This window comes from Typopeltis vanoorti, chromosome 22, assembly GCF_054136105.1.
Source record: "Typopeltis vanoorti isolate ZY-2024b chromosome 22, IOZ_Tvanoo_1.0, whole genome shotgun sequence".
In the NCBI taxonomy this organism is placed as follows: Eukaryota; Metazoa; Arthropoda; class Arachnida; order Uropygi; family Thelyphonidae; genus Typopeltis; species Typopeltis vanoorti.
Genome location: NC_143570.1, coordinates 100,522,017 through 100,543,552, shown reverse-complemented (window position 1 = coordinate 100,543,552; position 21,536 = coordinate 100,522,017). Strand labels below are relative to the sequence as shown.

At 35.9% G+C, this 21,536-nt stretch overlaps 1 protein-coding gene across 1 annotated transcript in view; it reads left to right on the top strand.

Moving 5' to 3' along the window:
* Positions 1 to 21,536, top strand: part of LOC150094593 (ankyrin repeat and BTB/POZ domain-containing protein 1-like) — a 307,835-nt gene that overhangs the window by 143,212 nt on the left and 143,087 nt on the right. Inside the window, exons 4-5 of the mRNA XM_090412059.1 lie at positions 1,295 to 1,439; positions 9,202 to 9,361. Of these exons, the coding sequence (XP_090268185.1) occupies positions 1,295 to 1,439; positions 9,202 to 9,361 (305 nt within the window). The remainder of the gene's footprint in view (positions 1 to 1,294; positions 1,440 to 9,201; positions 9,362 to 21,536) is intronic.

Sequence of the window (21,536 nt, the reverse complement as noted above, 5' to 3'; positions counted from 1 at the left end):
CAAACATTTATTAACACTGTGCATCACATTTCCTCTTCTGAGATATATTTATAGTCAAAAAATTTTAAAATTTAAAGAAAATTTGCAAAAACAAATTTATAAGCATTGTCAAAAATATATTTACTCTATGTGCAACTGCAACCTAAGTGGCCAACTGACTGATTGTTCAGTGTTGTCCTCCACCTTGTCATTGGTCATAAATATGAGTTTTGGTGTATTGAGGATGCTTTATTAATTACAAAAACATTCTTAAAAGTGGATGGTTTCGAGTTGCATCATCATAAATTGTAAGTTGACTATAACTTACAGTAAGTGTCTTTCCTCGATTAGTCTTTGGACTCCTTGGAGGTGTCACAAATAATAATAAGTTTTAATTTGACTTGCTTTGTCATAACATTAGACAACTGGAGAATATACAAGTTTCTTAAGCTTTAATATGTTTTCATAATTTCTCCAAATTATCTTTTCTAATCCCAATAGACTTAAATAAGAGACTACACTAATGCTGTACTTATTATAATAACATATTGTGAGATGAAATAGAAAGGACCAAAAAAAAAAAAAAAAAAAAAGACCACCACCTGGGCAAATAATTATGGAAACGATCTAGCCATTAATTGATTGGCATAAGAGATAAGTAAGTTAAAATAAATAAAATTATATCAAGTGCATCTTGCATTTACCTGAATTTAAAATACCTATATCGGTCCACGCGGTTAGCCTAGTGGCTCTGCGCTTCGCAACCATATGCCTGGGGAAGGGGTGTCCTAGGTTCAATTCCCATCGGTGATGTGAGGAGCTGAAGGATCTTCCTCAGCCATAGCCAAGTTAGCCAGTCTTGGGCGTGGACAGCAGGGTTTTTCCCCCAGTTTATTCTGGGGTTTTTCATCCCGTAAAGCAGGCAAACTGGCCTTGAGAACTCAACACTACAGGCCATAGGATACACCTACTTGACATAGGATACACCAGGGCATAAGGCTGACCACCTTATCCTGTAAACGGAGTGAGGTCCGATGATCAATGGACCCTCGACACCGCAAGGTAAAAGAGGGTATAAGGAAGATGAGATGAGATGAGATGAGATGAAATACCTATATTTTTAATTGAGGAATTGCCATTGATAGTAACTTGATTAAAATGCCCATTATATACAGTATGATTTGAAAGAAGTAATTTTAAGTTTATTCTGCCTTTGTAAATAGTATGTGAAATTAATTAAAAAAACCTAATCATTACACCATGAAGCCTTGAAATTCATTATGAATCAGATTTAATGATTTGTTTTTATTGATAGGTGCTCGCTGTGAAGCCAACACTTTTGATGGGGAACGTTGTCTTTACGGAGCATTAAATGCAGAGATTCAAAATCTTTTGAGGAATTTCAAAATTGTTACATCCAAGTCGATTCGAAGAGACTGTTATGATGAATTTTTAAGAAGGTATGATATATATATATCTTTGTATGCATGTGCAGAAATCTTACTGATGTCACATCTTCAAGAGTTTAGAAATTAAAGATTTTAGAAAGTTTAGATTTTAGAAATTTCCTTAAAATAATTTCTGCTATATAGTAATGAGCTTTTCAAACAAGTTATTTGAAAAGCAGCCTAAAGAATTTCTTATGAGCATTAGGCTAACCATAAGAAGGATCATTCATATTTAAGAATTTAGGGACACAAAACACACGTGTTGAAATGATTGTTTTACTAATTAAAATAAAATAACACTTGACGTTTCGACCCCTGTATCGAGGTCATCATCAGAAGGATACATGTGTATCGGAACTAAGCTACATGCTGTTGCACTCTATAAAGGTAAATTAAATCTATGTTGTTAACTAATCTTTTTCTTAGCCTGACCTCTAGTGATAAAAAAATTAAATAAATAAATAAAATAAAATAAAATAAATGAAAACTACAATAAACTCTGCTAAAGTCCTCATGTACTAAGATTCTTCTGGAATTGTACTGTTCAGGTTGCTATTGAATGTTCTGGAAAAAAAAAAAAAACACTTCACCAAGTCTTCTTGTTGTATTGAGATTTTTCTATTGTGGATGCTATGAAGGTTGCAGATGGATCCTCCACATTCTTGGAATGGTTAGACCAGCGGTTGGCAACCTTTTTGGAGTGAAGAGCCATTTTTAAAATTATATCTGTTAAAAAAAAATTAGGGAGTTGCATGCAGTGATGAGCAACCAATGGTCCACGGGCTGCATGCAGCCCTCTCGGGTTTTTTGTGCAGTCCGCGGTGTTCATTTTGTACAGCAGAATTAGTATTTTAATTAAAAATCTATTATATATGAATGTTGATTTTTACATGTGGATTTATTTGTGCAGGTTAAAAAATTAAAATTAGCTAAATAATGGAAAATCAATTAATACTTTCTTATCAAAGAAAAAGAAAATATTCTTTATGCGGATCGAACCGAGTATTTGATTTACCATTTAATTGCTCATCACTGCTTTAAATTTAGAAACTAGATTAAAAAATATTATAATTAAATTATTTATTAATTTTTTTTTTTACAGTAACACTTTATCATACTTGTAAAACACAGGGGTGGCATGTCACACGAAATTATATGATATTTTTAAATATTAAATATAATAGAACAAAGATTTCCTCCTCCTTACAAAAACATATGTATAAAATCCAATAACATGCCTATTTCTTTAATTTTTTTAAATTTAAAATATCTTCTTACTGCGACTTTTGCTGTTGAACTTCTTGGGATAGTTTCTCAATATGCAACTAATATGCTGTAATTTTCATTTTTAAACATCACGAAAGACTCGCATTGTTTAGTTGGTTTTAATAAACTTATTTTTAATAAAATTCATATTAGAAAAAATTGCTCACAGAAATATGTCGATCCCAAAATCGATAGAAGTCCAAATGCCTATGTTTTTAACTGAATGTAAGTGTCTGGTAAACAATTCCACGTGTCAAATACAATCTGATCTTGCTTTTCAAGTGACAGTATATTGAGTAATTCTTCCTGAGGTCCTTGAGAGTTTACGTATCTACAAATAAGTACAATCTGTGCAATGTCATCCACATCGCATGATTCGTCGCAGGATTTGGCAATGGAGAATCCTGGTGTTGAATTTAGATCTGCTGCTGATTTGTTATATCTTCTGCCATTCATATAGTTCTGTCCCTTACAATCTTAGCAGATAATGGCATGTCTTTTATTTTTGTAATTATTTCTGCTTTGTTTTTAAAATCTCAGAAGAGAAATTTGGACATTTTAATAAAACACTCTTTCACATATTCACCATCCGTGAAAGGTTTTTCTCATTTAACAACTTCTTGAGTGGCCACAAAACTAGCAATAGTTGTATTTCTTGATGCTTTTATCCATTTGGAAAATGAACATTTAGTTAAAAAAGGCAATAGAAGAGCTTGCGTTGCAGCTCTTCTATTGCCTTTTTTCTTTCATCTCCCCGTGGATATGCTTTGTCAAATGTATCATATTTATTTAAAAACTGTCTTAGTATATTTGATTTTTTATTGTTTGAAAGCTTTTCATGGCATATTAAACACATTGGAAATCCTGCTGTATTTGCTACAAATGTGAAGGTTTCGGTCCATTCACTTTTAAACTCCTGATTTTTTTGTTCTATCTTTCTCTTCTTTGCTGACATTTTAAATACTATAAAAATATTTTTATTTTGATAATATTTAATTTAATGTTACAATATTCACGTCACCTAACACAATCACCAGTAAATGAAAACACTGCAATGTCCACTACAAAACCTTTACTTATTTTAACAAAGTGAGCAGATTTACAGACCACACCTGCACTATATGAAGACAATGGGCGCGTTCAGACAGGAAAGCACTACAAAAAGCACTACCGTAGCGCTACGGTAGTGCTAGCCTAGCGTGACGTATTTGGTTTAATAAATTAAAACAACATAAAACATAACTTAAGTAATTTTAATTAGCATGAATAATTTAAAAAAATTTTTGACAAATCAGTGGGTTTATGAATTCTTGCATTATCCATGATAATCCAAGACAAATGTAAAGGATTATCGCATATGATTTCAAAGAGTTCAAACATGAAAGTATTAAATTTTTTAGCATGGCATGTACTATTTTCAATTGTAAAATGTCATTGATTAAATGTAAAATGTCCTTAATTTATTGCAAACACTATATTTAGGGTTTTTAATTTCTAATTTAATAAATAACATTCATTTTGTATTATTCAAAAATAGATTATTTAATAATGAAAAGAGCTGCAATTATTCATTCAAAGAGCCGTATGCGGCTCCGGAGCCGCATACGGCTCTTTGAATGAATAATTGCGGCCGACCGCTGGGTTAGACCATCATTTTTATTTTGTTTTGGATTATGTTTGAGCATTTCACATGCTTCCTTGAATTTCCTCTCGAACCAGGTTTTGGTGCAGTGTAGGGACTTAGTACCTTCCCAATCAGTTCTGTGGTATGTTTGGAGTGCATGGTCAGAAAGGCCGGTTTTTCCAAAATGGAGGTATTTAATATGTCTTTTATGTTCATCCTTCCTGATTGGGATGGTTTGCCCTATTTCCCTTATATATGGTATGTTACATGTGCATTGTATTTTGTAAACACCTGGGTGAGCTAACTGTGGCAGAGGATCCTTGGAAGAATTGAGTAGGTAATTTAATTTTGTCGGGAGTTTAAAGGTGGTTTTGATGTTGTATTTGTGTAGTGTTCTGTCTGTTTTTCGGAAATGCCTCTAACATATAGTATGGCAATAGCATTCTTGAAATCTTTTTTTGTTTTTAGTGGTATCTCTGTGGAGGATCTTGTGAATTGTTTTTTTACTGTATCCATTTTTTATAAAGGTATGGTTGATGATCTCATATTCTTGGTTAAGAGCATGTTCATTTGAACAGATAGTTTGAGCTCTGTGTTTAAGGGTACTTATGACCCCTAGTTTTTGTGTTGGGTGGTGATGAGAAGTTTTGTGTATGTACTGGCCTGTGTGTGTAGGTTTGCGGCAGACTGAGAAGGAGAGACAGCCTGAGGGAAGACGTGTGACGAGTGTGTCTAGGAATGGAAGAGAGTTGTTTTTTTCTATTTCAGTGGTGAATTGGATGCATTTGTGTTGTTTGTTCAGGTGGCTAAGGAATGTATTTAGTGCTTTGCGGCCGTGGGGCCAAATGGTGAAAATATCGTCGACATATCTGAACCAAATTTTGGGCTTTAGGCATGCCGACTCTAGAGCTTGTTACTCAAAGTCTTCCATATAAAAGTTAGCTATTGGGGGCAAAGTGCCCATGGCCGTACCCTCTTTTTGAAGGTAAAAACTGTTTTGCCACACGAAATATTCGGAGCGGAGTATGTGGATAAAGAGGGCCATGATGTCGTGTGGAAATATGTTCTGTAGGAGTAAGATAGTATCATTGATTGGGACATTGGTGAAAAGGGAAGTTATGTCAAAGCTGACTATTAAATGTTGGTCATTTTATATTAAAAATATAAAATATTATTAAAATATTATTTTATATTATATTAAAAAATAGACAGAACACTACACAAATACAACATCAAAACCACCTTTAAACCCTCGACAAAATTAAGAAATAGAAAACACCTACTCAGTTCTTCCAAGGATCCTCTGCCATACCTAGCCCACCCAGGGGTTTACAAAATACAATGCACGTGACATACCATACATATCGGAAACAGGGCGAACCATCCCAATCAGGAAAGATGAACACAAACAACATATTAAACACCTACATTTTGGAAAAACTGGCCTTTCTGACCACGCACCCCAAACATACCACAGAATTTTTGGAAAGGTACCATGTCCCTACACTGCACCAAAACCTGTTCGAGAGGAAATTCAAATAAGCATGTGAAATCCTCAAACATAATCCAAATCTAAATAAAAATGATGGTCTAACCATTCCAAGAATGTGGAATGGTTTGACCATCATTCAATATTTTGTATTCATTCAGTATTTACCTTTGTAGAGTGCAAAAGTATGTAGCTTGGTTCCTATACATGTGTATCCTTCTGATGATGACATCGATACAGGAGTCGAAACGTCAAGTGTTATTTTATTAATAATTAGTAAAATAATCATTTCAACACGTGTGTTTTGTGTCCCTAAATTCTTAAATATGAATGCTGACCACCGTGTAACTTTAAAAGAAAGATAAGAAGGATCATAATCTTATTTACATTGCCTTGCTTTTTACAGACATTTCATATCTGATGAAGCTGTTAGAATTTGATGTGCATGAGGATATTTCATTAGGAGCCTGAAGTCTGTTTAGAAACAAATATAGAACCTGCTTTCATATCTAATTTGACCAGTTATAAAAAATGAATAAATAAAAAACAAACAAACCAGAGCCTAAATATATAAATAAACATGTATAATTTAGTTTTACAACTATTACAAACTTACAAAAAGAAAAAAAAAATATATAATTTTGCCCACAGCAGACTTTCATGTCTAGATATTGTCATCATCTGGATCCAGATTGTTAGCCATCATATATACAGGCGTGATTTAAAAGTCATACCCTTGCATCCTCTTTGCCTATTTCTTAGACTATGTACTCTAGGACAGATTGCCAACATAAAAACACTTGCCATAATGAATAGCTGCCATCTAGGAAGATAATTATGGAAATGATCTAAATGAAAATCATAAAGTGAATTTTGCAATAGAATTATTATATAATCATCAGAGAGGATCTAATTGTGACTGTGATGTCATACTTATCCCTTGTTAGTGAAATTGACTATGTAGTCCTGACTTGGAGGAGGAATAGGCTTGTGGATGTTTCAAAACAGAAGGAATTCATGTGGAATTATAAGGCAGGTGACTATTGTAGACATAGAAACCAACTTGTAGCAGTATAATGGATGAAAGAATTTAAAAAAAAAAAAAAAAGGATCATTAGTGCATGGAAGATACTTAACAAAAAATTGTTGACAGCAGTGACAGATTTTATACTTTTAGTGAAGAAGAAAAAACAATTTGGAGTCAAATGACAAGAGAAATAAAAGAAGAATTGCAGATGAAAAATAGATTATGGATGACATAAATAAAGAGAGAGGTGGAGAATAGTTGCATGGGATCAAGCTAGTAGAGTGACTAGTATTGTAAGTTGAGAAAAATTAGAATATGAGAGGAGACTGTCACTGCAACCCAAAGAGAATCCCAAGAACTTTTTTGTTATGTCTATGTGGCAAGTAGGAGAAAAAATGATAGTGGACGGATTATCTTGCTGGGTGGAGATAGGAGTTGGGTATCAATGCAGATGATTGAGTTGAGCTATTTAATGATCACTTTATTAGAGTGTTCCATCATGGTACTACAGGCTTCCTAGACATATAATGACTAGTAAAGTGTTAGAAGTGAATGAACAGGATGTATTCCAAATACTGAGTATGTGTAATGTCAGTAAGGCAGGGACTAAATGACATTTCATCACATGTTTTAAGGTAATGTACTCTGAAACTAACTGTGAAATTAACTTGGCTGTTTAATGAGAATCTTGTGGGACTGGTTCCTGGAGAGTGGAAGGAGGTTAAGATGCCATTGCATAAGAGTGATGGTAGAATAAAGGTATCAAACTATAGGCCTCTTTGTATTTCTTCTGTAGTTAAGATTTTGGAGAAATTGCTAAGAATTTGTATACAGAATTGGACAGATGAGGGCAATATTATTTATGCTGACCACCTTGGATTTGTTCAAGGGTGCTCTTGTTTTAGTAATCTGGTTGTCAAAGATAACAAGATTATTAACAAGAGCAGTGGATGAGGGTAAGCCATACACTGTCATTTTTTAGGGTTTTTCAAAGGCATTTGACAGAGTGCCCCAGTACAGGTTGATTTCTGAGTTGCAACATATGGGTTTGGATATCAGGATATTCAAAGGAGTACAGAGAAATGTCCATTTGTTTGCAGATGATGTAAAGCTTGATAGGGTTGTTAGTAATAGGGCTAATGTTTTGGCTCTTCAAGAGAATTTAAATAAGTTGAAAAGGTGGGTAAATGAATGGGGATATCAGTTTAATGCAATTAAATGTAAGGTTTTAAAATTTGAGATCCACAGATGGATACTCACTTCGTGGAGTTATACTGGCATAAGGGGAGGAAGTATAGGATCTTAGGGTGATCATGAGTTAGAGATTTGAACTTCCAAGGACATATCGCAAAAGTTGTGAAGACATCGCAGAGAATTGCATCCATGTTAAGGAGAACATTGACCACGAGAGATAAGCATGGTAGTTTCGTTGTAAAAGCTTTGATCAGACCATAACTGATTTCTTTGCTCAGATCTCGTCAGGATTTGAAGGAGATGAAGTAACTTTGGAGAGGGTGCAGAGATAGATAACAAAAAATGATATCAGGACTATAAGGTTACACTGGGATCATGCAGCCTGCAGAGTTTGGCAGATAGAGGACAAAGGGGAATATGACTAAACATTTAAGCTGTTGAATGGTTATTATTGTATTTACACTGAGGACATTTTTCATATGTAGAACAATAGAATGAGGGGAAGGACAAGGGACCATTCCCTGAAAGTTTTAAAAGGAAGTGATGAGTAAAAGGATAAGGAACAAGTTTTGCATGGAGAGTGGTCAAACCATAGAATGCATTGTTTGTGTGGTTGGTGCAAATTCAAACAGTGAATGAGTTTAAGTAGTGTTATGATAGACTTTGTATTGACTGGTGTTGTAATTGCTGCTTGCTGTTTTAGAAAAAGATACCAACAAAATATAGTCAGTTAATTCACTAATTTACCAGAGACAGTAGCTTATAAAAAATAGTGCTTATTATTTGCTTATACGGTAATTTGTCATTTATCCTGCCATAGTAGGGTATGCTCTTCAGGTGACTATATGTTGGTTCAATTACATGTTGTACCAAAAGCCATTTGACACTCCAATACCCATTGAAGAATCATTAACTGGATATATGTTTATTTGAGAGTTGGATAATTGAAAGATTACTGTATTTCACTTGTAATTTTAACCAGTGCCATCAGTGCAGGACTAACAGTAATTTTATTAATAATTAATAGTTAATAAATCATCATTAAAAGTGCATAAGTTACTGTGCACTTAATTAATAGTTTTAAATTATTTCAGTGTTGTTTATATCTACAAATCTGAAGAGATATTATTAAATTTAAAACACTGTTTATTGATTTATTTATTTTCCAACTTAGATGTCTGGAAAATGGAGAGTACCATGACATTTGCTTTCATGTACACGGCCAGCTTTACCCTGCTCACCGATGTATCCTTTATGCACGTTGTGAATACTTTGGTGAAATGCTGTTAAACAAGTGGGGTGATAGAAAAATTATAAACCTTAATCATCCGTGGGTATGCAAAAATTTCTCCTATTTCATATAGTCATGAGTATGTTTTTTTTTTAAATAAATAAATAAAAAGAACCATAATCTGCTTCATGCAACTTTTTTATAAATGAAACCTTCCAAATTAATCACAAATGTATCTGCTTGTATTGAAGTAAAGAGCTAAATCTGTTTACAGTTCTTGACCATTGTTCTTCATTCTCTTTCCTGTCTGGTGGTAAGGCTTATATTATTATTACACCCTCCATGGAGTCTGCAGACTCATCATATGTTGACTGTTCATGGTTGTATTTTGTTTAAGGAAATTACAATGTACTTTATTAATTAATATTTCCTATATGTTGGCCAAGTCAAATTGCCATCAAATTTGCAGGGAATAAAAAACATAAAATATGTACATGCAGGCACTACACTAAGTAATAAAGTTGAAGCATGTCAACTGAGAGTAAGCCTAAAGTCCTAAATTGGACATCCTTGGCTGTTGGGCTGAAGTGCAGAGGATGAGCGCTTCCCAAATTTGGGGCAGTTTCATGCAACCAAATTTGTTAAGGTTAGGATAGTTTAATAAGGCAGAAGCAGATTCAAAGAAAAGTCTTTGGTAATTATATTTGCTGTGATGGAATCAAGTTGCTTTTTTCCAGTGTATTCTGTGGTGGATATCTAAAGCATGGTCATCAAGTCCTGTGTGACTAGTTATTGAAACAGATATAGTCCTTATGTTCAGCAATTTCTGATGTTGGCAGTCATTCCTGTTTGGAAATAGTAGGATAGATTACAACTGCAAGAGACTTGGTAAAAACCTAGTAGATCTAAAGACTTGTATTTTGTATTATGGTTGTATTTTTTTAATATTTCTGTTAGTTTTTTTGGATGTACCTTGGATATGGTTCGAGGATACACAGTGGTTGGTCAGTGAATTTAGTGCTCCTATAAAGTTGGTGATTTTTTGTCTGTTTTTATTGTGTTTTCCTTTAGTGTATTAGTGTTTTGTAGTATACTAGTGTAGATTTTAGTGTTTTATAGTGTATTTAGTATTTTATCATATATTTTTATTGAGACATTTTAATATTTAGTATACGTTTAAAATGGCACCAAAAAAGGGCAAAAATGGTAATGCTAAAAAAAAGCACTGCAGGCGAGAAAGAAAGTTAGCCCTGCCAATGAGGTTGTTGTGCACATGGAGGAGGTTAAGGAAAATGAATTAACTGCCAAAATAGCAAAGTTGAAGCAGATCATCAGAGAGACAACGCGGGAATTGCAAAAAGTTGACAGACGTTTAAATGAGCATAGGGAGAAAAAGAAAAATGAACAGGAAAATAAAAAACAACAAAGCAAGGAAACAGGTAAGTCAAAAAATAACAAAAATCAGGTAAGTGACGTTGTTAGTAAAAATAAAGAAATTATTTGGAATGGTGACTCTATAATAAAACATGCTATAGATGAGAGAGTTATAACATTGAGTTTTCCTGGAGCGAATATTAAAAATATAACTCAAGTAATTCAAAAACAGAAAAGAAAAGTAAATGAAATGGTAGTTGTAGTAGGTACAAATGATTTAACTGGTGATAAGTTCAGTATGAGAGAGGACATGAAACGGTTGCTGGAAGAGGCAAGAATGAAGAGTGAGAAAGTGAAAATAGTTAGCATTTTACCTCGCTATGACAAAAGTGAATCAAAAAGAAGGGCCATGATGGCAAACGATTCAATGCGTAGGCTATGTAGAAGGAATGGATGTTAGTTTTTTGGATGTGTGGAGTGAGTTTGAGGGAAGATTGGAATTGTATAAGAGGGATGGCCTACACCTGAATTCGTTTGGTATCAGGAGTCTGGAAAAACTATTAACTGGTATGAGACCTAACACAGAGAATCATCATCATCAAATTCCTGCCATGTACACTCAAGGGGTGTACAGGATATGATAGTACTACATGAAAAATTTACATCATTACTAATTTCCTATCTACAATTTTCCTCCAAATCAGTCTGTTACTTGTCAAGACTTCAACATTACCAGATCTTATATTTCTATCGTCTAAGGTACTTTGTACCATATCAATCCACCTATATCTTGGTCTTCTCTGGGTCATTTTCCTGCCAACTTGGCAGAGAACACTTGTTTTGCTAATCTTTCCTCGCCCATTCTGTTTAAGTGACCATACCACCCGAGATTAGCTCTGCTAATGCATGTCTGGATGTTGAAAATGTCAAGTTCTTTCCTAATATAATTGTTTTTAATATGATATTGCCATTGATGCGATCAGTTCACGCCTCTAATCTTTCTCAGGACTCTCATATCTGCAGTCTCTAGTCTTTGGTCAAGTGTTTTACTTCTGACCCAGCTCTCATATCCATAAGTTAAAACTGGTTTGAACACTGTCTTGTATATAGCTAATTTAGTGTTCCGACTAATTTCTCTCTTATTCTATATGAATTTATTCAATTGACTTCCTACCATACCAGCTTGTTGATTCTGTTGTCTATTCCTATATTTAATTTACCATCTTCACTAAAAATCATGCCTAAGTAGCAGAAATGTTTTACTTGTTTCACAGGTTCTCCATTCACAGCACAGTTGACATTTTCAATGACTCTGCCCTATTTTCATTGTCTTTATCTTTTTATTGCTGACCATCATACCATATCTATTACAACAGTTATTCAGTTTAGTCAGAGAATCTTGCAGACTTGTAGCAGATTTAATTAGAAGTATAACATCCTCTGCATAAAGCAAAGAGCTGACATCAACATCTCCAATTTTGATATTATGTTTAATACCACTTTCCTTCATAACATGATCCATGTAGATAATGAATAACAGTGGGGATAATGTACATCCTTTGTCACACCAAATTTAACATTAAACTATCTTCTTGTACTTCCTTCAATTCTAACTGCTGACTTACAACTCAAATAAAGACTAAGTATTGCTTGATATAACTGTAGCGTATTGAATAGCTTCTCTCTTGGCACCTTGTCATATGCCTTTTCCAAATCGACAAAACGTAAATACAGATCTTTGTTATATTCCCATGATTTCTCAACTATTTGTCATAAAGTGAAGATCTGATCTTGACAGCCTCTAATTGACCTGAATTCAGGTTGTTCTTCACCAAGCTTTTCTTCCACAATTCTTCTCAACTGTTTCTCAAGTATACTTGCATATATCTTACCAGGAACACTCAGTAGGGATATACCTCTGTAATTCTCACATTCAGTTTTATTTCCCTTTTTATATATGGGTACTATGAGAGCTCTACTCCAATCGTCTGGAATTCGTCCCTCTGTACAGGCATTCTGAACTATGCAGTGCAGCCACTGTAAGACTTTTATACCACCATACTTGAGCATTTCTGGTTGAATATCATCTACTCCAGCTGCCTTTCCACATTTCAGACTTTTGATTGCTTTTTCTACTTCAAGTATGAATATGTATTCCTGACTGTATGCCTGTTGAGAGTTTTTACCACTGTGCTATCACTGCTTGTTTCATTTAGCAAATTTTCAAAGTAATTACTCCATACTTCAAGGATATCTTTTTCTCCCATTTTCATGTCACCTTTATCATCTCTAACTCCTTTTACAGCACTCTTTCCTCCATTCCTAAGCTTCTTCAACAACCTCCAGAATATTTTGCCACCTTCTTGATATTTATTTTCTGTGTTCTTGCCAAAGTCCTCCCATGACTTTTTGTTTAGCTAGTTTTACACACTGTTTAGCTTTCTTACATTTGTCTCTATATTCTCTAAGAGCACAAGCTGATTTATTTGCCAAGAACATTTGATATGCTTTCTTCTTTTCCTTCACTTCCTCTTTAACTTCCTGTGTCCACCATGCAGTTCTAATTTTCTATCCTTGCAAACAACTTCACCACATGCCTCTCTAGCTGAATCAATCAGGATTTTCTTCAAGGCTTGCCACTGAATCTCCAAGGTTTGGTTCCTGTTCTCAAACTCTTTCATTTTTCCTTCAGTAATCTTTGTGTATTTTAGTCTACTGTTCACATCTGAGAGCTGCTCAACTTTTATTCGCTTTAAAACTTTCTTACATGTTATTCTTTTCAATGTGAAATTCAATTTTATCCTGCTCAAGACTAAATAGTGATCACTTCCAATTTCAAATCCTCTGTACACTCTGGTGTCCTGCACCAGGGAGAAAACATCACTATCAACAATAACATAGTCAATGAGACTTTTCCTATTCCTTGCCTCTTCTCTCCATGTGAATTTGTGCACATTTTTATGTTGGAACATGGTGTTAGTAATAACCAGTCCATGTCCTGAGCAAAAATCCATCAGATATTTACCATTATTATTAGCTTTGCTCTTTTCTCCAAATTTTCCCAAAATATTTTTGTATGTTTCATAATCATTTCCTACTCTGCTATTTAGATCACCAACAAGGACCAACTTTTCCTTTTTCATTGTATCAGTTGCTTTTTCTAAAGCATCAAAAAATTCGTCCACTTCTACCTTAGTAGAACCTTCTGTGGGACCATAGGCACAAATAAGTCTCATTGTCCAGTTCCCCATTCTCATATTTGCCCACATTATTCTACTTGAGACTGACTGCCATTCAAGAAGATTAGCCTCGTATTTTGTGTTGAATACAATGGTTACTCCTTCTTTTCCTTGATTGTCATTGCCTGAATATTACATTTTGTATTTACTGCTCAAAAGATCTCACCAGTTTTTGTCTTTTTTGTTTCAGTCATCTATATTATGTCGATCTGGTACTTATCTAATTCCCCAGCTAACTCCATTTCTTTGCCATTCAGGCTTCTGATGTTGATAGTAGCGATCTTTAACTCTGGTGATGTTGAGTTGGGGTGTGTGTTTTCCGATTTGTTCCAGTAGCTGACTTTTCGCTGTTCGCCCTGGTTCCCTGGCAAAAACAACGGGGGCCTTGTTTAACCGGGCGACACCCCAGCTGGCATGAAATTTTGTCATGTTGTACCATCATTTTGTATTTTGGTTTAACCAAAGGAATACAATTTGGTCGGCTAAATCCCAAATTGCCAACCCATCCTCGTTCGTTCAGTATCCAGGTAGATACCCAACAGGGTGCACCACGAGAAGGTGAGGATTGGACATTAGGTCAGAAGCTCTGGTCGGTTCTCTGCATTCCTTTAAAGGCTATGTGAAGGTCTCCTCTCAGTTATATAGCTGTGACCCTTAAGCACCCCACACACAGAGAGTCGGGGAATCTAAATTATAAAGGGAAGAATGATGTGAATGTGAGTGTAAGAGCGAAAATGGGATATAACTGTGTTAATGATGGGAATGGGATTTGTCATGGGAATGTTGACGAGGTGAGAATGCTTTCAGGTTTGTGTTCATCCGATTCAGACCAATCATATGTGTGCGAAGATGTCTACGTGTGTAAAGCATTAGAGAAGAATAGAGATCTGCAAGTTGTCCAATTGGTTCAGGCAGACAAGGGTATTCTAAAGAACATGAGGGTATATTATTATGTCTGTACACAAATGCTAGGAGTATCAGAAACAAAGGGGTAGAGATTGTTGCTTTAGTCAATATGTTGCGACCTCAGATTGTAGGAATTAGTGAGACCTGGCTATCAGAATCAGACCTATTAACTGCTATCAGAATCAGACCTATTAACTGCTATCAAGTGTCATAGGTATAGTATTTTTAGGAATGATAGAGTGGATAGGAGAGGAGGGGCGTGATGATAATGATATTGGATGACTTAAATCCAGTTAGAGTTGAGACCTATGAATGTAGTAATAGTACTAACAATATTTCACGTGGCAGTGAGTTTAAAGCCATCTGGTGTGAGGTGGAATCGAATAAGACAAATAACATAGTCGGGGTGTTGTTACACACCTGGTGGATCGGTTGCTAGTGATGAAGAAATGCATCACCAAATAGAAAAGGTGAGCATGAAAAGAGTAATCATAATGGGAGACTTTAATTATACATATATTGATTGGGTAGTAGTAGAATCTCATGAGAAGAATGAAAATGCATTTATTGAGCTGTTACGGGACAACTTCCTCGCGCAGCATGTGACAGAAGGAACTCGAGGTCAAAGAATGCCAGATTTGATTATAGTGTCAGACGGCATTTCAGTTAAAGATGTAACTATTCTGCCTCCAGTTGGTGACAGTGATCATGCGGTACTCATTTGGGAAGTGACTAAGTTTATGAATGTTCCGTGCAGAAAAGGTTACATGTTGAACTACAAAGCAGGAAATTATGACCAACTGAGGACTATACTGAGTTCAGTGGAATGGGATCGGTTGTTGGATGGAAAGGATATCAACAGTGTATGGGAAACATTTAAACAATATTTAAATGATGCGATATCAGAATGTGTCCTGAGAATTCGATGAATAAAGAGAGTACGAGTCAAATGGATGTGTAATCTTATTAAGCAAGAGATTCGTAAGAAAAGGACGATGTGGAAGGAATACCGTTTGCATAAGGATGACGTCTGTTATGAACGTTGTAAGCAGCAGGCTAGAATAGTCACAACTGTTGTACGGAAAGCAAAGTCTGATTATGAAAAGAAACTGTCTTCTCGGTGCGAAAGACAACCCACAAGAATTCTATCGATATTCTGCAAGCAAAAGAAAGAATGAATATGAAAGAATAACTCTTCTAAATCCAGATGGAGTGAGGGTAACTGATGCAGAAAAGGTTGTTCAGTTAACGAGTGCCCATTTCGTTAAAAGCTATCAACCTAGTGAACACAACATTGAGCTCCCTGTTACCTCTTCACTTGATGAAGAAACACAGGTGTGTGGGGCCAAAGTATTGGAGCTGTTGCAGAAACTGAATAAGAATTCAGCAATAGGGACTGATGGAATACTGCACGTGTTCTAAAAGGGTGTTTCAGCTGAACTGGCCATTCCTTTGACCAGGATGTTTAATACGAGTCTCAGACCAGGGAAGATTCCTCAGGAATGGAAGGAATATATGATAATTTCATTGCATAAGGGTGGTACAAAGACTGATGTATCAAACTATAAACCAATTAGTATCTCAGGAGTGGTGGTGAAGATTTTAGAAAAATTAGTTAGGGTCCGCATTCAGAAATGGGTTGACAGTGAATCTCTACTTTGCAATGAACAACATGGGTTTACTGAGGGAAGGGTCATGTTTTAGCAACTTGCTCACATTCTATGATAATGTTACCATTGAACTAGATAAGGGGAATGGATACACCATGATACTTTTGGATTTTGCTAAGGCTTTTGACAGAATACAACATGAGAGACTGCTGTATAAATTGGAGAAAATGGGTTTGGGTTATACAACATTAGCATGGATAACAGGATGGCTGACTAACAGATATCAAAAAAGTGGTATACTGGGGATCCGAGTCTGCAAGGTAACAAGTGGTGTACCTCGAGGATCAGTGCTTGGTCCACTGTTATTCAATCTGTACATTAACTATATTTTGAAGGATTTGACAAGCGACATACAGTTATTTGCTGATGATGCAAAGATAGGCAGGGCAATCATGAATGCTGCTGATATACAGTCCTTGCAGAATGATTTGAATAAGCTGGAATTGCAGGCATGGGAAAATGGGTGTCAGTTTGATGTCAGTAAATGTAAAGTCATTCACTTCAGCATGATTACCTACCCAATGTCGTATTATATTGGTGGGATTAGGCTAGAAGAAACTGATAAGGCTAGAGATCTTGGATTGTATAGATAGGAAGTTGAAGTTCAGGGACCATATGACAAAGATTGCAAATACAACTCAAAAGATAATTGCAATGCTCAAACGAACGTTCACATGTAAAGATAAGGACGTTATTTTGCCTCTTTACAAGGCCTTGATAAGACCTCACTTGGACTATTGTGTGCAGGTCTGGTCTCCTGGTTTCCGATGTGATTCTGATATATTGGAGAGAGTACAAAGGCGAGTGTTAAAAAAAGGTTGAGAATTTGCAGATTGCAGACACTAGCAAATAGGAGAAAGAGGGGTGATATGATTGAGACTTACAAACTGCTGAAAGGGTCATACAAGATTTCAATTGATGGGATTTTTCAATTTATGGAGTGTGGGAAAAGGACGAGAGGAAGCTGAGAACGAAGGCTGCCAAGAAGGGTGTAAGGGCCAGATTTTTCTCTGAGAGGGTGGTGCGTGATTGGAATGGATTGCCATTGGATGTTGTGAGTGCAAGCAGTGTGAATGAATTCAAGAATAAGTATGATAGCCGGTGTGTGTAGTATGTGGCCTCCCTCGATGAGTCTCTGACTCCCTGGAGGTCTCTCTTAATAATAATAATATATTGGAATAGTGATAGCTTTGGTGTAATCTCTGTTCTGAAAATAGTATGTAGGTTTGGGGTTTTAATATTTTTTGGATATGATAGGAATTCTAACTATTGGTTAAACAGTCATTCATAGTGAAGAATTTATGGAGACAAAAACTGTGTTGGAATAATTACTTATAATTAAGGCAATAACACTCAACGTTTCGACCTCTGTATTCAGATCATTATTAGGAAAACATACGTATGCACAAGACACAAGCTACATGACTTTACACAGAAGTAAGATAAATCTAAATGCTTTGTTTAATTGTTTACCCTAAAAAAAAAATAAAAATAATTATTATTTTATAAAAATATATATATAGTTTATTATTATTTTTTTTCACTAGATGTCAGGCTAGGGTAAACGATTAATAAAGCATTTAGATTTATCTTACTTTTGTGTAATATCATGTAGTTTGTGTCCTGTGTATACATACGTTTTCCTGATGATGACCTCGATGCAGAGGTTGAAATGTTGAGTGTTATTTTCTTAATTATAACTAAAGTAATTACTCCAACATGTGTATTTTTGTCTCTATAAATTCTTCACTGTGAATGCAGACAATGTAACCTTAAAAGAAAGAATTGGCTAAGAAAGTTTTGTGATGATAGTCAAGTTGAGTTCAAGTCAACATACCCATGTGTGTTAATTTTAGTTTCAGCTGGTACATTTTTTATTAGTAAAACTTCAGAAAATGATAATTTCAAACCATTATTAAATCATTTATGCTAGGCGCTGGAAAAATTCTGTTGTTATGTACCTTCCCATGGGGTGGGATATGAAAAATTGTCTCGTCCTACTGGTTTGCACATCTGGTGGCCATGCAACAAATTACATCTCATTTTCAGGGGAACCAATGCTATATAGAAGGGAAAATACTTACTTCTTTCATTTTATATTTTATTATTAAGATTATTATTCAGGCCTCCATGAAGTCAAAAGCCTCATTATGTGAGGTCCTTCCTTGGAAACACAAAATCTATCATACCACTCCTTGAAGTCATTGACCATTCTTGCTCTCACCACTCTATCAGGCAGTGCATTCCACAGTTCAACCACCCTCCATGCAAAGAAACCACTCCTCACCTTCTTGCTCACAGCTTCCTTTTGCAACTTCCAGGGATAGCCCCTTGTCATCGCTCCTTCCCGCTGTTCCACCAAGCGAAAGAACTCCCCAGCATCAAACCTGTAACTACCTCTTAACAGTTTAAAGTCTCAATCATATCACCTCTCCTTCTATCTATCAAACCCTGCAGTCCACATTCCCTCAGCTGATCCTCAAAACTAACATTATACAGTCCTGAAACTATCTTTGTTATCTGCCTCTGTACCCTTTCCACAGTTAATTTATCACTTCAAACCCTGTGGACCAAATTTGAGAACAATAGTATAAGTGTGGTCTGATCAGGGTGTTAGACAATGGAACAATAACTCTTTTATCTCTGCAGGTCAGTATCCTACTCGGTATTGCAACAATCCTCTGGATTAACTTCACCACCTTTTCAATATGTTCCCTGAATTTCAATTTTCTATCAGTCATTACCCCCAGATCTCTTGTATCCAGTAAAGCTCCTCCAATCGAGGATACAGCCTCCCATCGATGTATCCCAAACTTCAAGACTTTTCATTTTGCTGCATTAAACCGACCCCCATTCATTCGCCCATCTGTCTAATTTATTCAAATCTTCTTGCAGGGCTACCACATCTGCACTATTACTAATAATCCTTCCCAGCTTCACATCATCAAACAATTGCATATCTCCTGTACTGAGCCCTGTGGAACCACACTTATATCCTTCTGTCTTCTTGATGCTGTCCCACCGTACACAACTCTGATACCTATTAGAAAGCTAATCCTGAATCCAGTTGACTAACCTGCATCTAAACCCATGTGCTGCAACTTAAATATCAGCTTATCATGTGGCACCCTGCCAAATGCCTTTACAAAATCCAAAAAAATGCAGTATATATATGCCTTTCCCTCATGAACTGCTCTTGTCACTTTATTATAAAAGACAATCATATTATTAAAGCAAGAGTATCCCTTAACAAATCCATGTTGACTCTCACAGATAACATTATCCTCACCTGCCCAATGCTGTATATGGTCCCTCACTAATTTCTCCAAGATCTTAACTGATGAAACACAAACTGACATATAGTTAGACAAGTTCAGTCTGCTACCACCCTTATGCAATGGCACTATCTTACCTTCCTTCCATTCCTTGGGTACCTTTCCTGTATCCAAACTTTCATTGAAAATCCAGGTCAATGGAGCTGTCAATTCTTTAGCACATTCTCTAAAACCCATGGTAAAATACCATCCAGTCTCACAGCTTTACTGACATCCAGGGTACTCAGTATTTGGAACACACCCTCCTCTTCCACCTCTAAACCTCGAACCTGCCTTATCTCTCTAGTATTAAAACTACCTTCTCCAGGATGAAATACTCCAATAAAGTGTTCATTGAACGACTCCACTATGTCCTCTGCATCAGTCACTCTATTCTCATTTTTATCCCAAAATGTCATTATTCCAAAATCATTTTCCCTCCTACTGGACACAGCTAAAAAATTCCCTAGGATTATCTTTGGATCTTAGTGCCATTCTCTTCTCATATTGCAGTTTTTCCATCCTTAGCATATTAGTCACTCTCCTGGCCTGAGTCATATTCTTCATGCATCTAGTATGGTAAGGAATGCAAAACTGGAATATGAGAAGAGATTGGCCCTAAGATCCAAAGAAAATTCTAGGGAATTTTTTAGCTATGTGGCCAGTAGGAGGAGAAATGATTGTGGAAGAATGACATTATGGGATAAAAATGGAAATAGAGTGACTAATGCAGAGGACATAGTGGAATTGTTCAATGAACACTTTATTAGAGTATTTCATCCTGGAGGAGTAAATTTTAATACTAGAGGGATAGGACAGGTTTTAGGTTTAGTGGTGCAGGAGGAGAGTGTGTTCCAAACACTGAGTACTCTGGATGTCAGTAAAGCTGTGGGACTGGATGGTATTTCACCACGTGTTTTGAGAGAATGTACTAAAGAACTGACAGCTCCTTTGACCTGGCTTTTCAATGAAAGTCAGGCTACGGAAAGGTGCCCAGGGAATGGAAAGAAGGTAAGATAGTGCCATTGCATAAGGGCAGTAGCAGACTGGAAGTGTCTAATTATAGGGCAGTTTGTGTGTCATTAGTAGTTGTGAAGATCTTGGAGAAATTAGTGACGGACCGTATATAGCATTGGGAATATGAGGGTAATGTTATCTGTGAGAGTTAACATGGATTTGTTAAGGGGGACTCTTGTTTTAGTAATATGCTAGCCTTTTATAATAAACTTACAAGAGCAGTAGATGAGGGGAAAGGCATATACTGCCATTTTCTTGGCTTTAGCAAAGCATTTTACAGGTTCCCACATGATAAGCTGATATTTAAGTTGCAGCACATGGTTTGGATGTTACGTTGGTCAACTGGATTCATGATTGGCTGTTTGATAGATATCAGAGAGTTGTGTGTGGTGGAGCAGTTTCAAGGAAGCAGAAGTTTACATGTGGGGTCCTGCAGGGCTCAGTACCGGGACTTATATTGTTTAACCTTTATATCAATGACATTGTCAGTGGATTGCAGGGGGATATTCAGTTGCTTACGGATGATGTGAAGCTGCGAAAGGTTATTAGTAATAGTGCAGATGTGGTAGCCCTGCAAGAGGATTTGAATAAGCTAGATAGATGGGCAAATGAATGGGGATTTCGGTTTAATGCAGCAAAAAGTAAGGTGTTGAGGTTTGGGATACTTCATACTCCATTGGAGGAGTTGTACTGGAGGAAGTAGGGCAGACAAGCGATCTGGGTTTGATGATTGATAGAAACCTGAAATTCAGGGGATA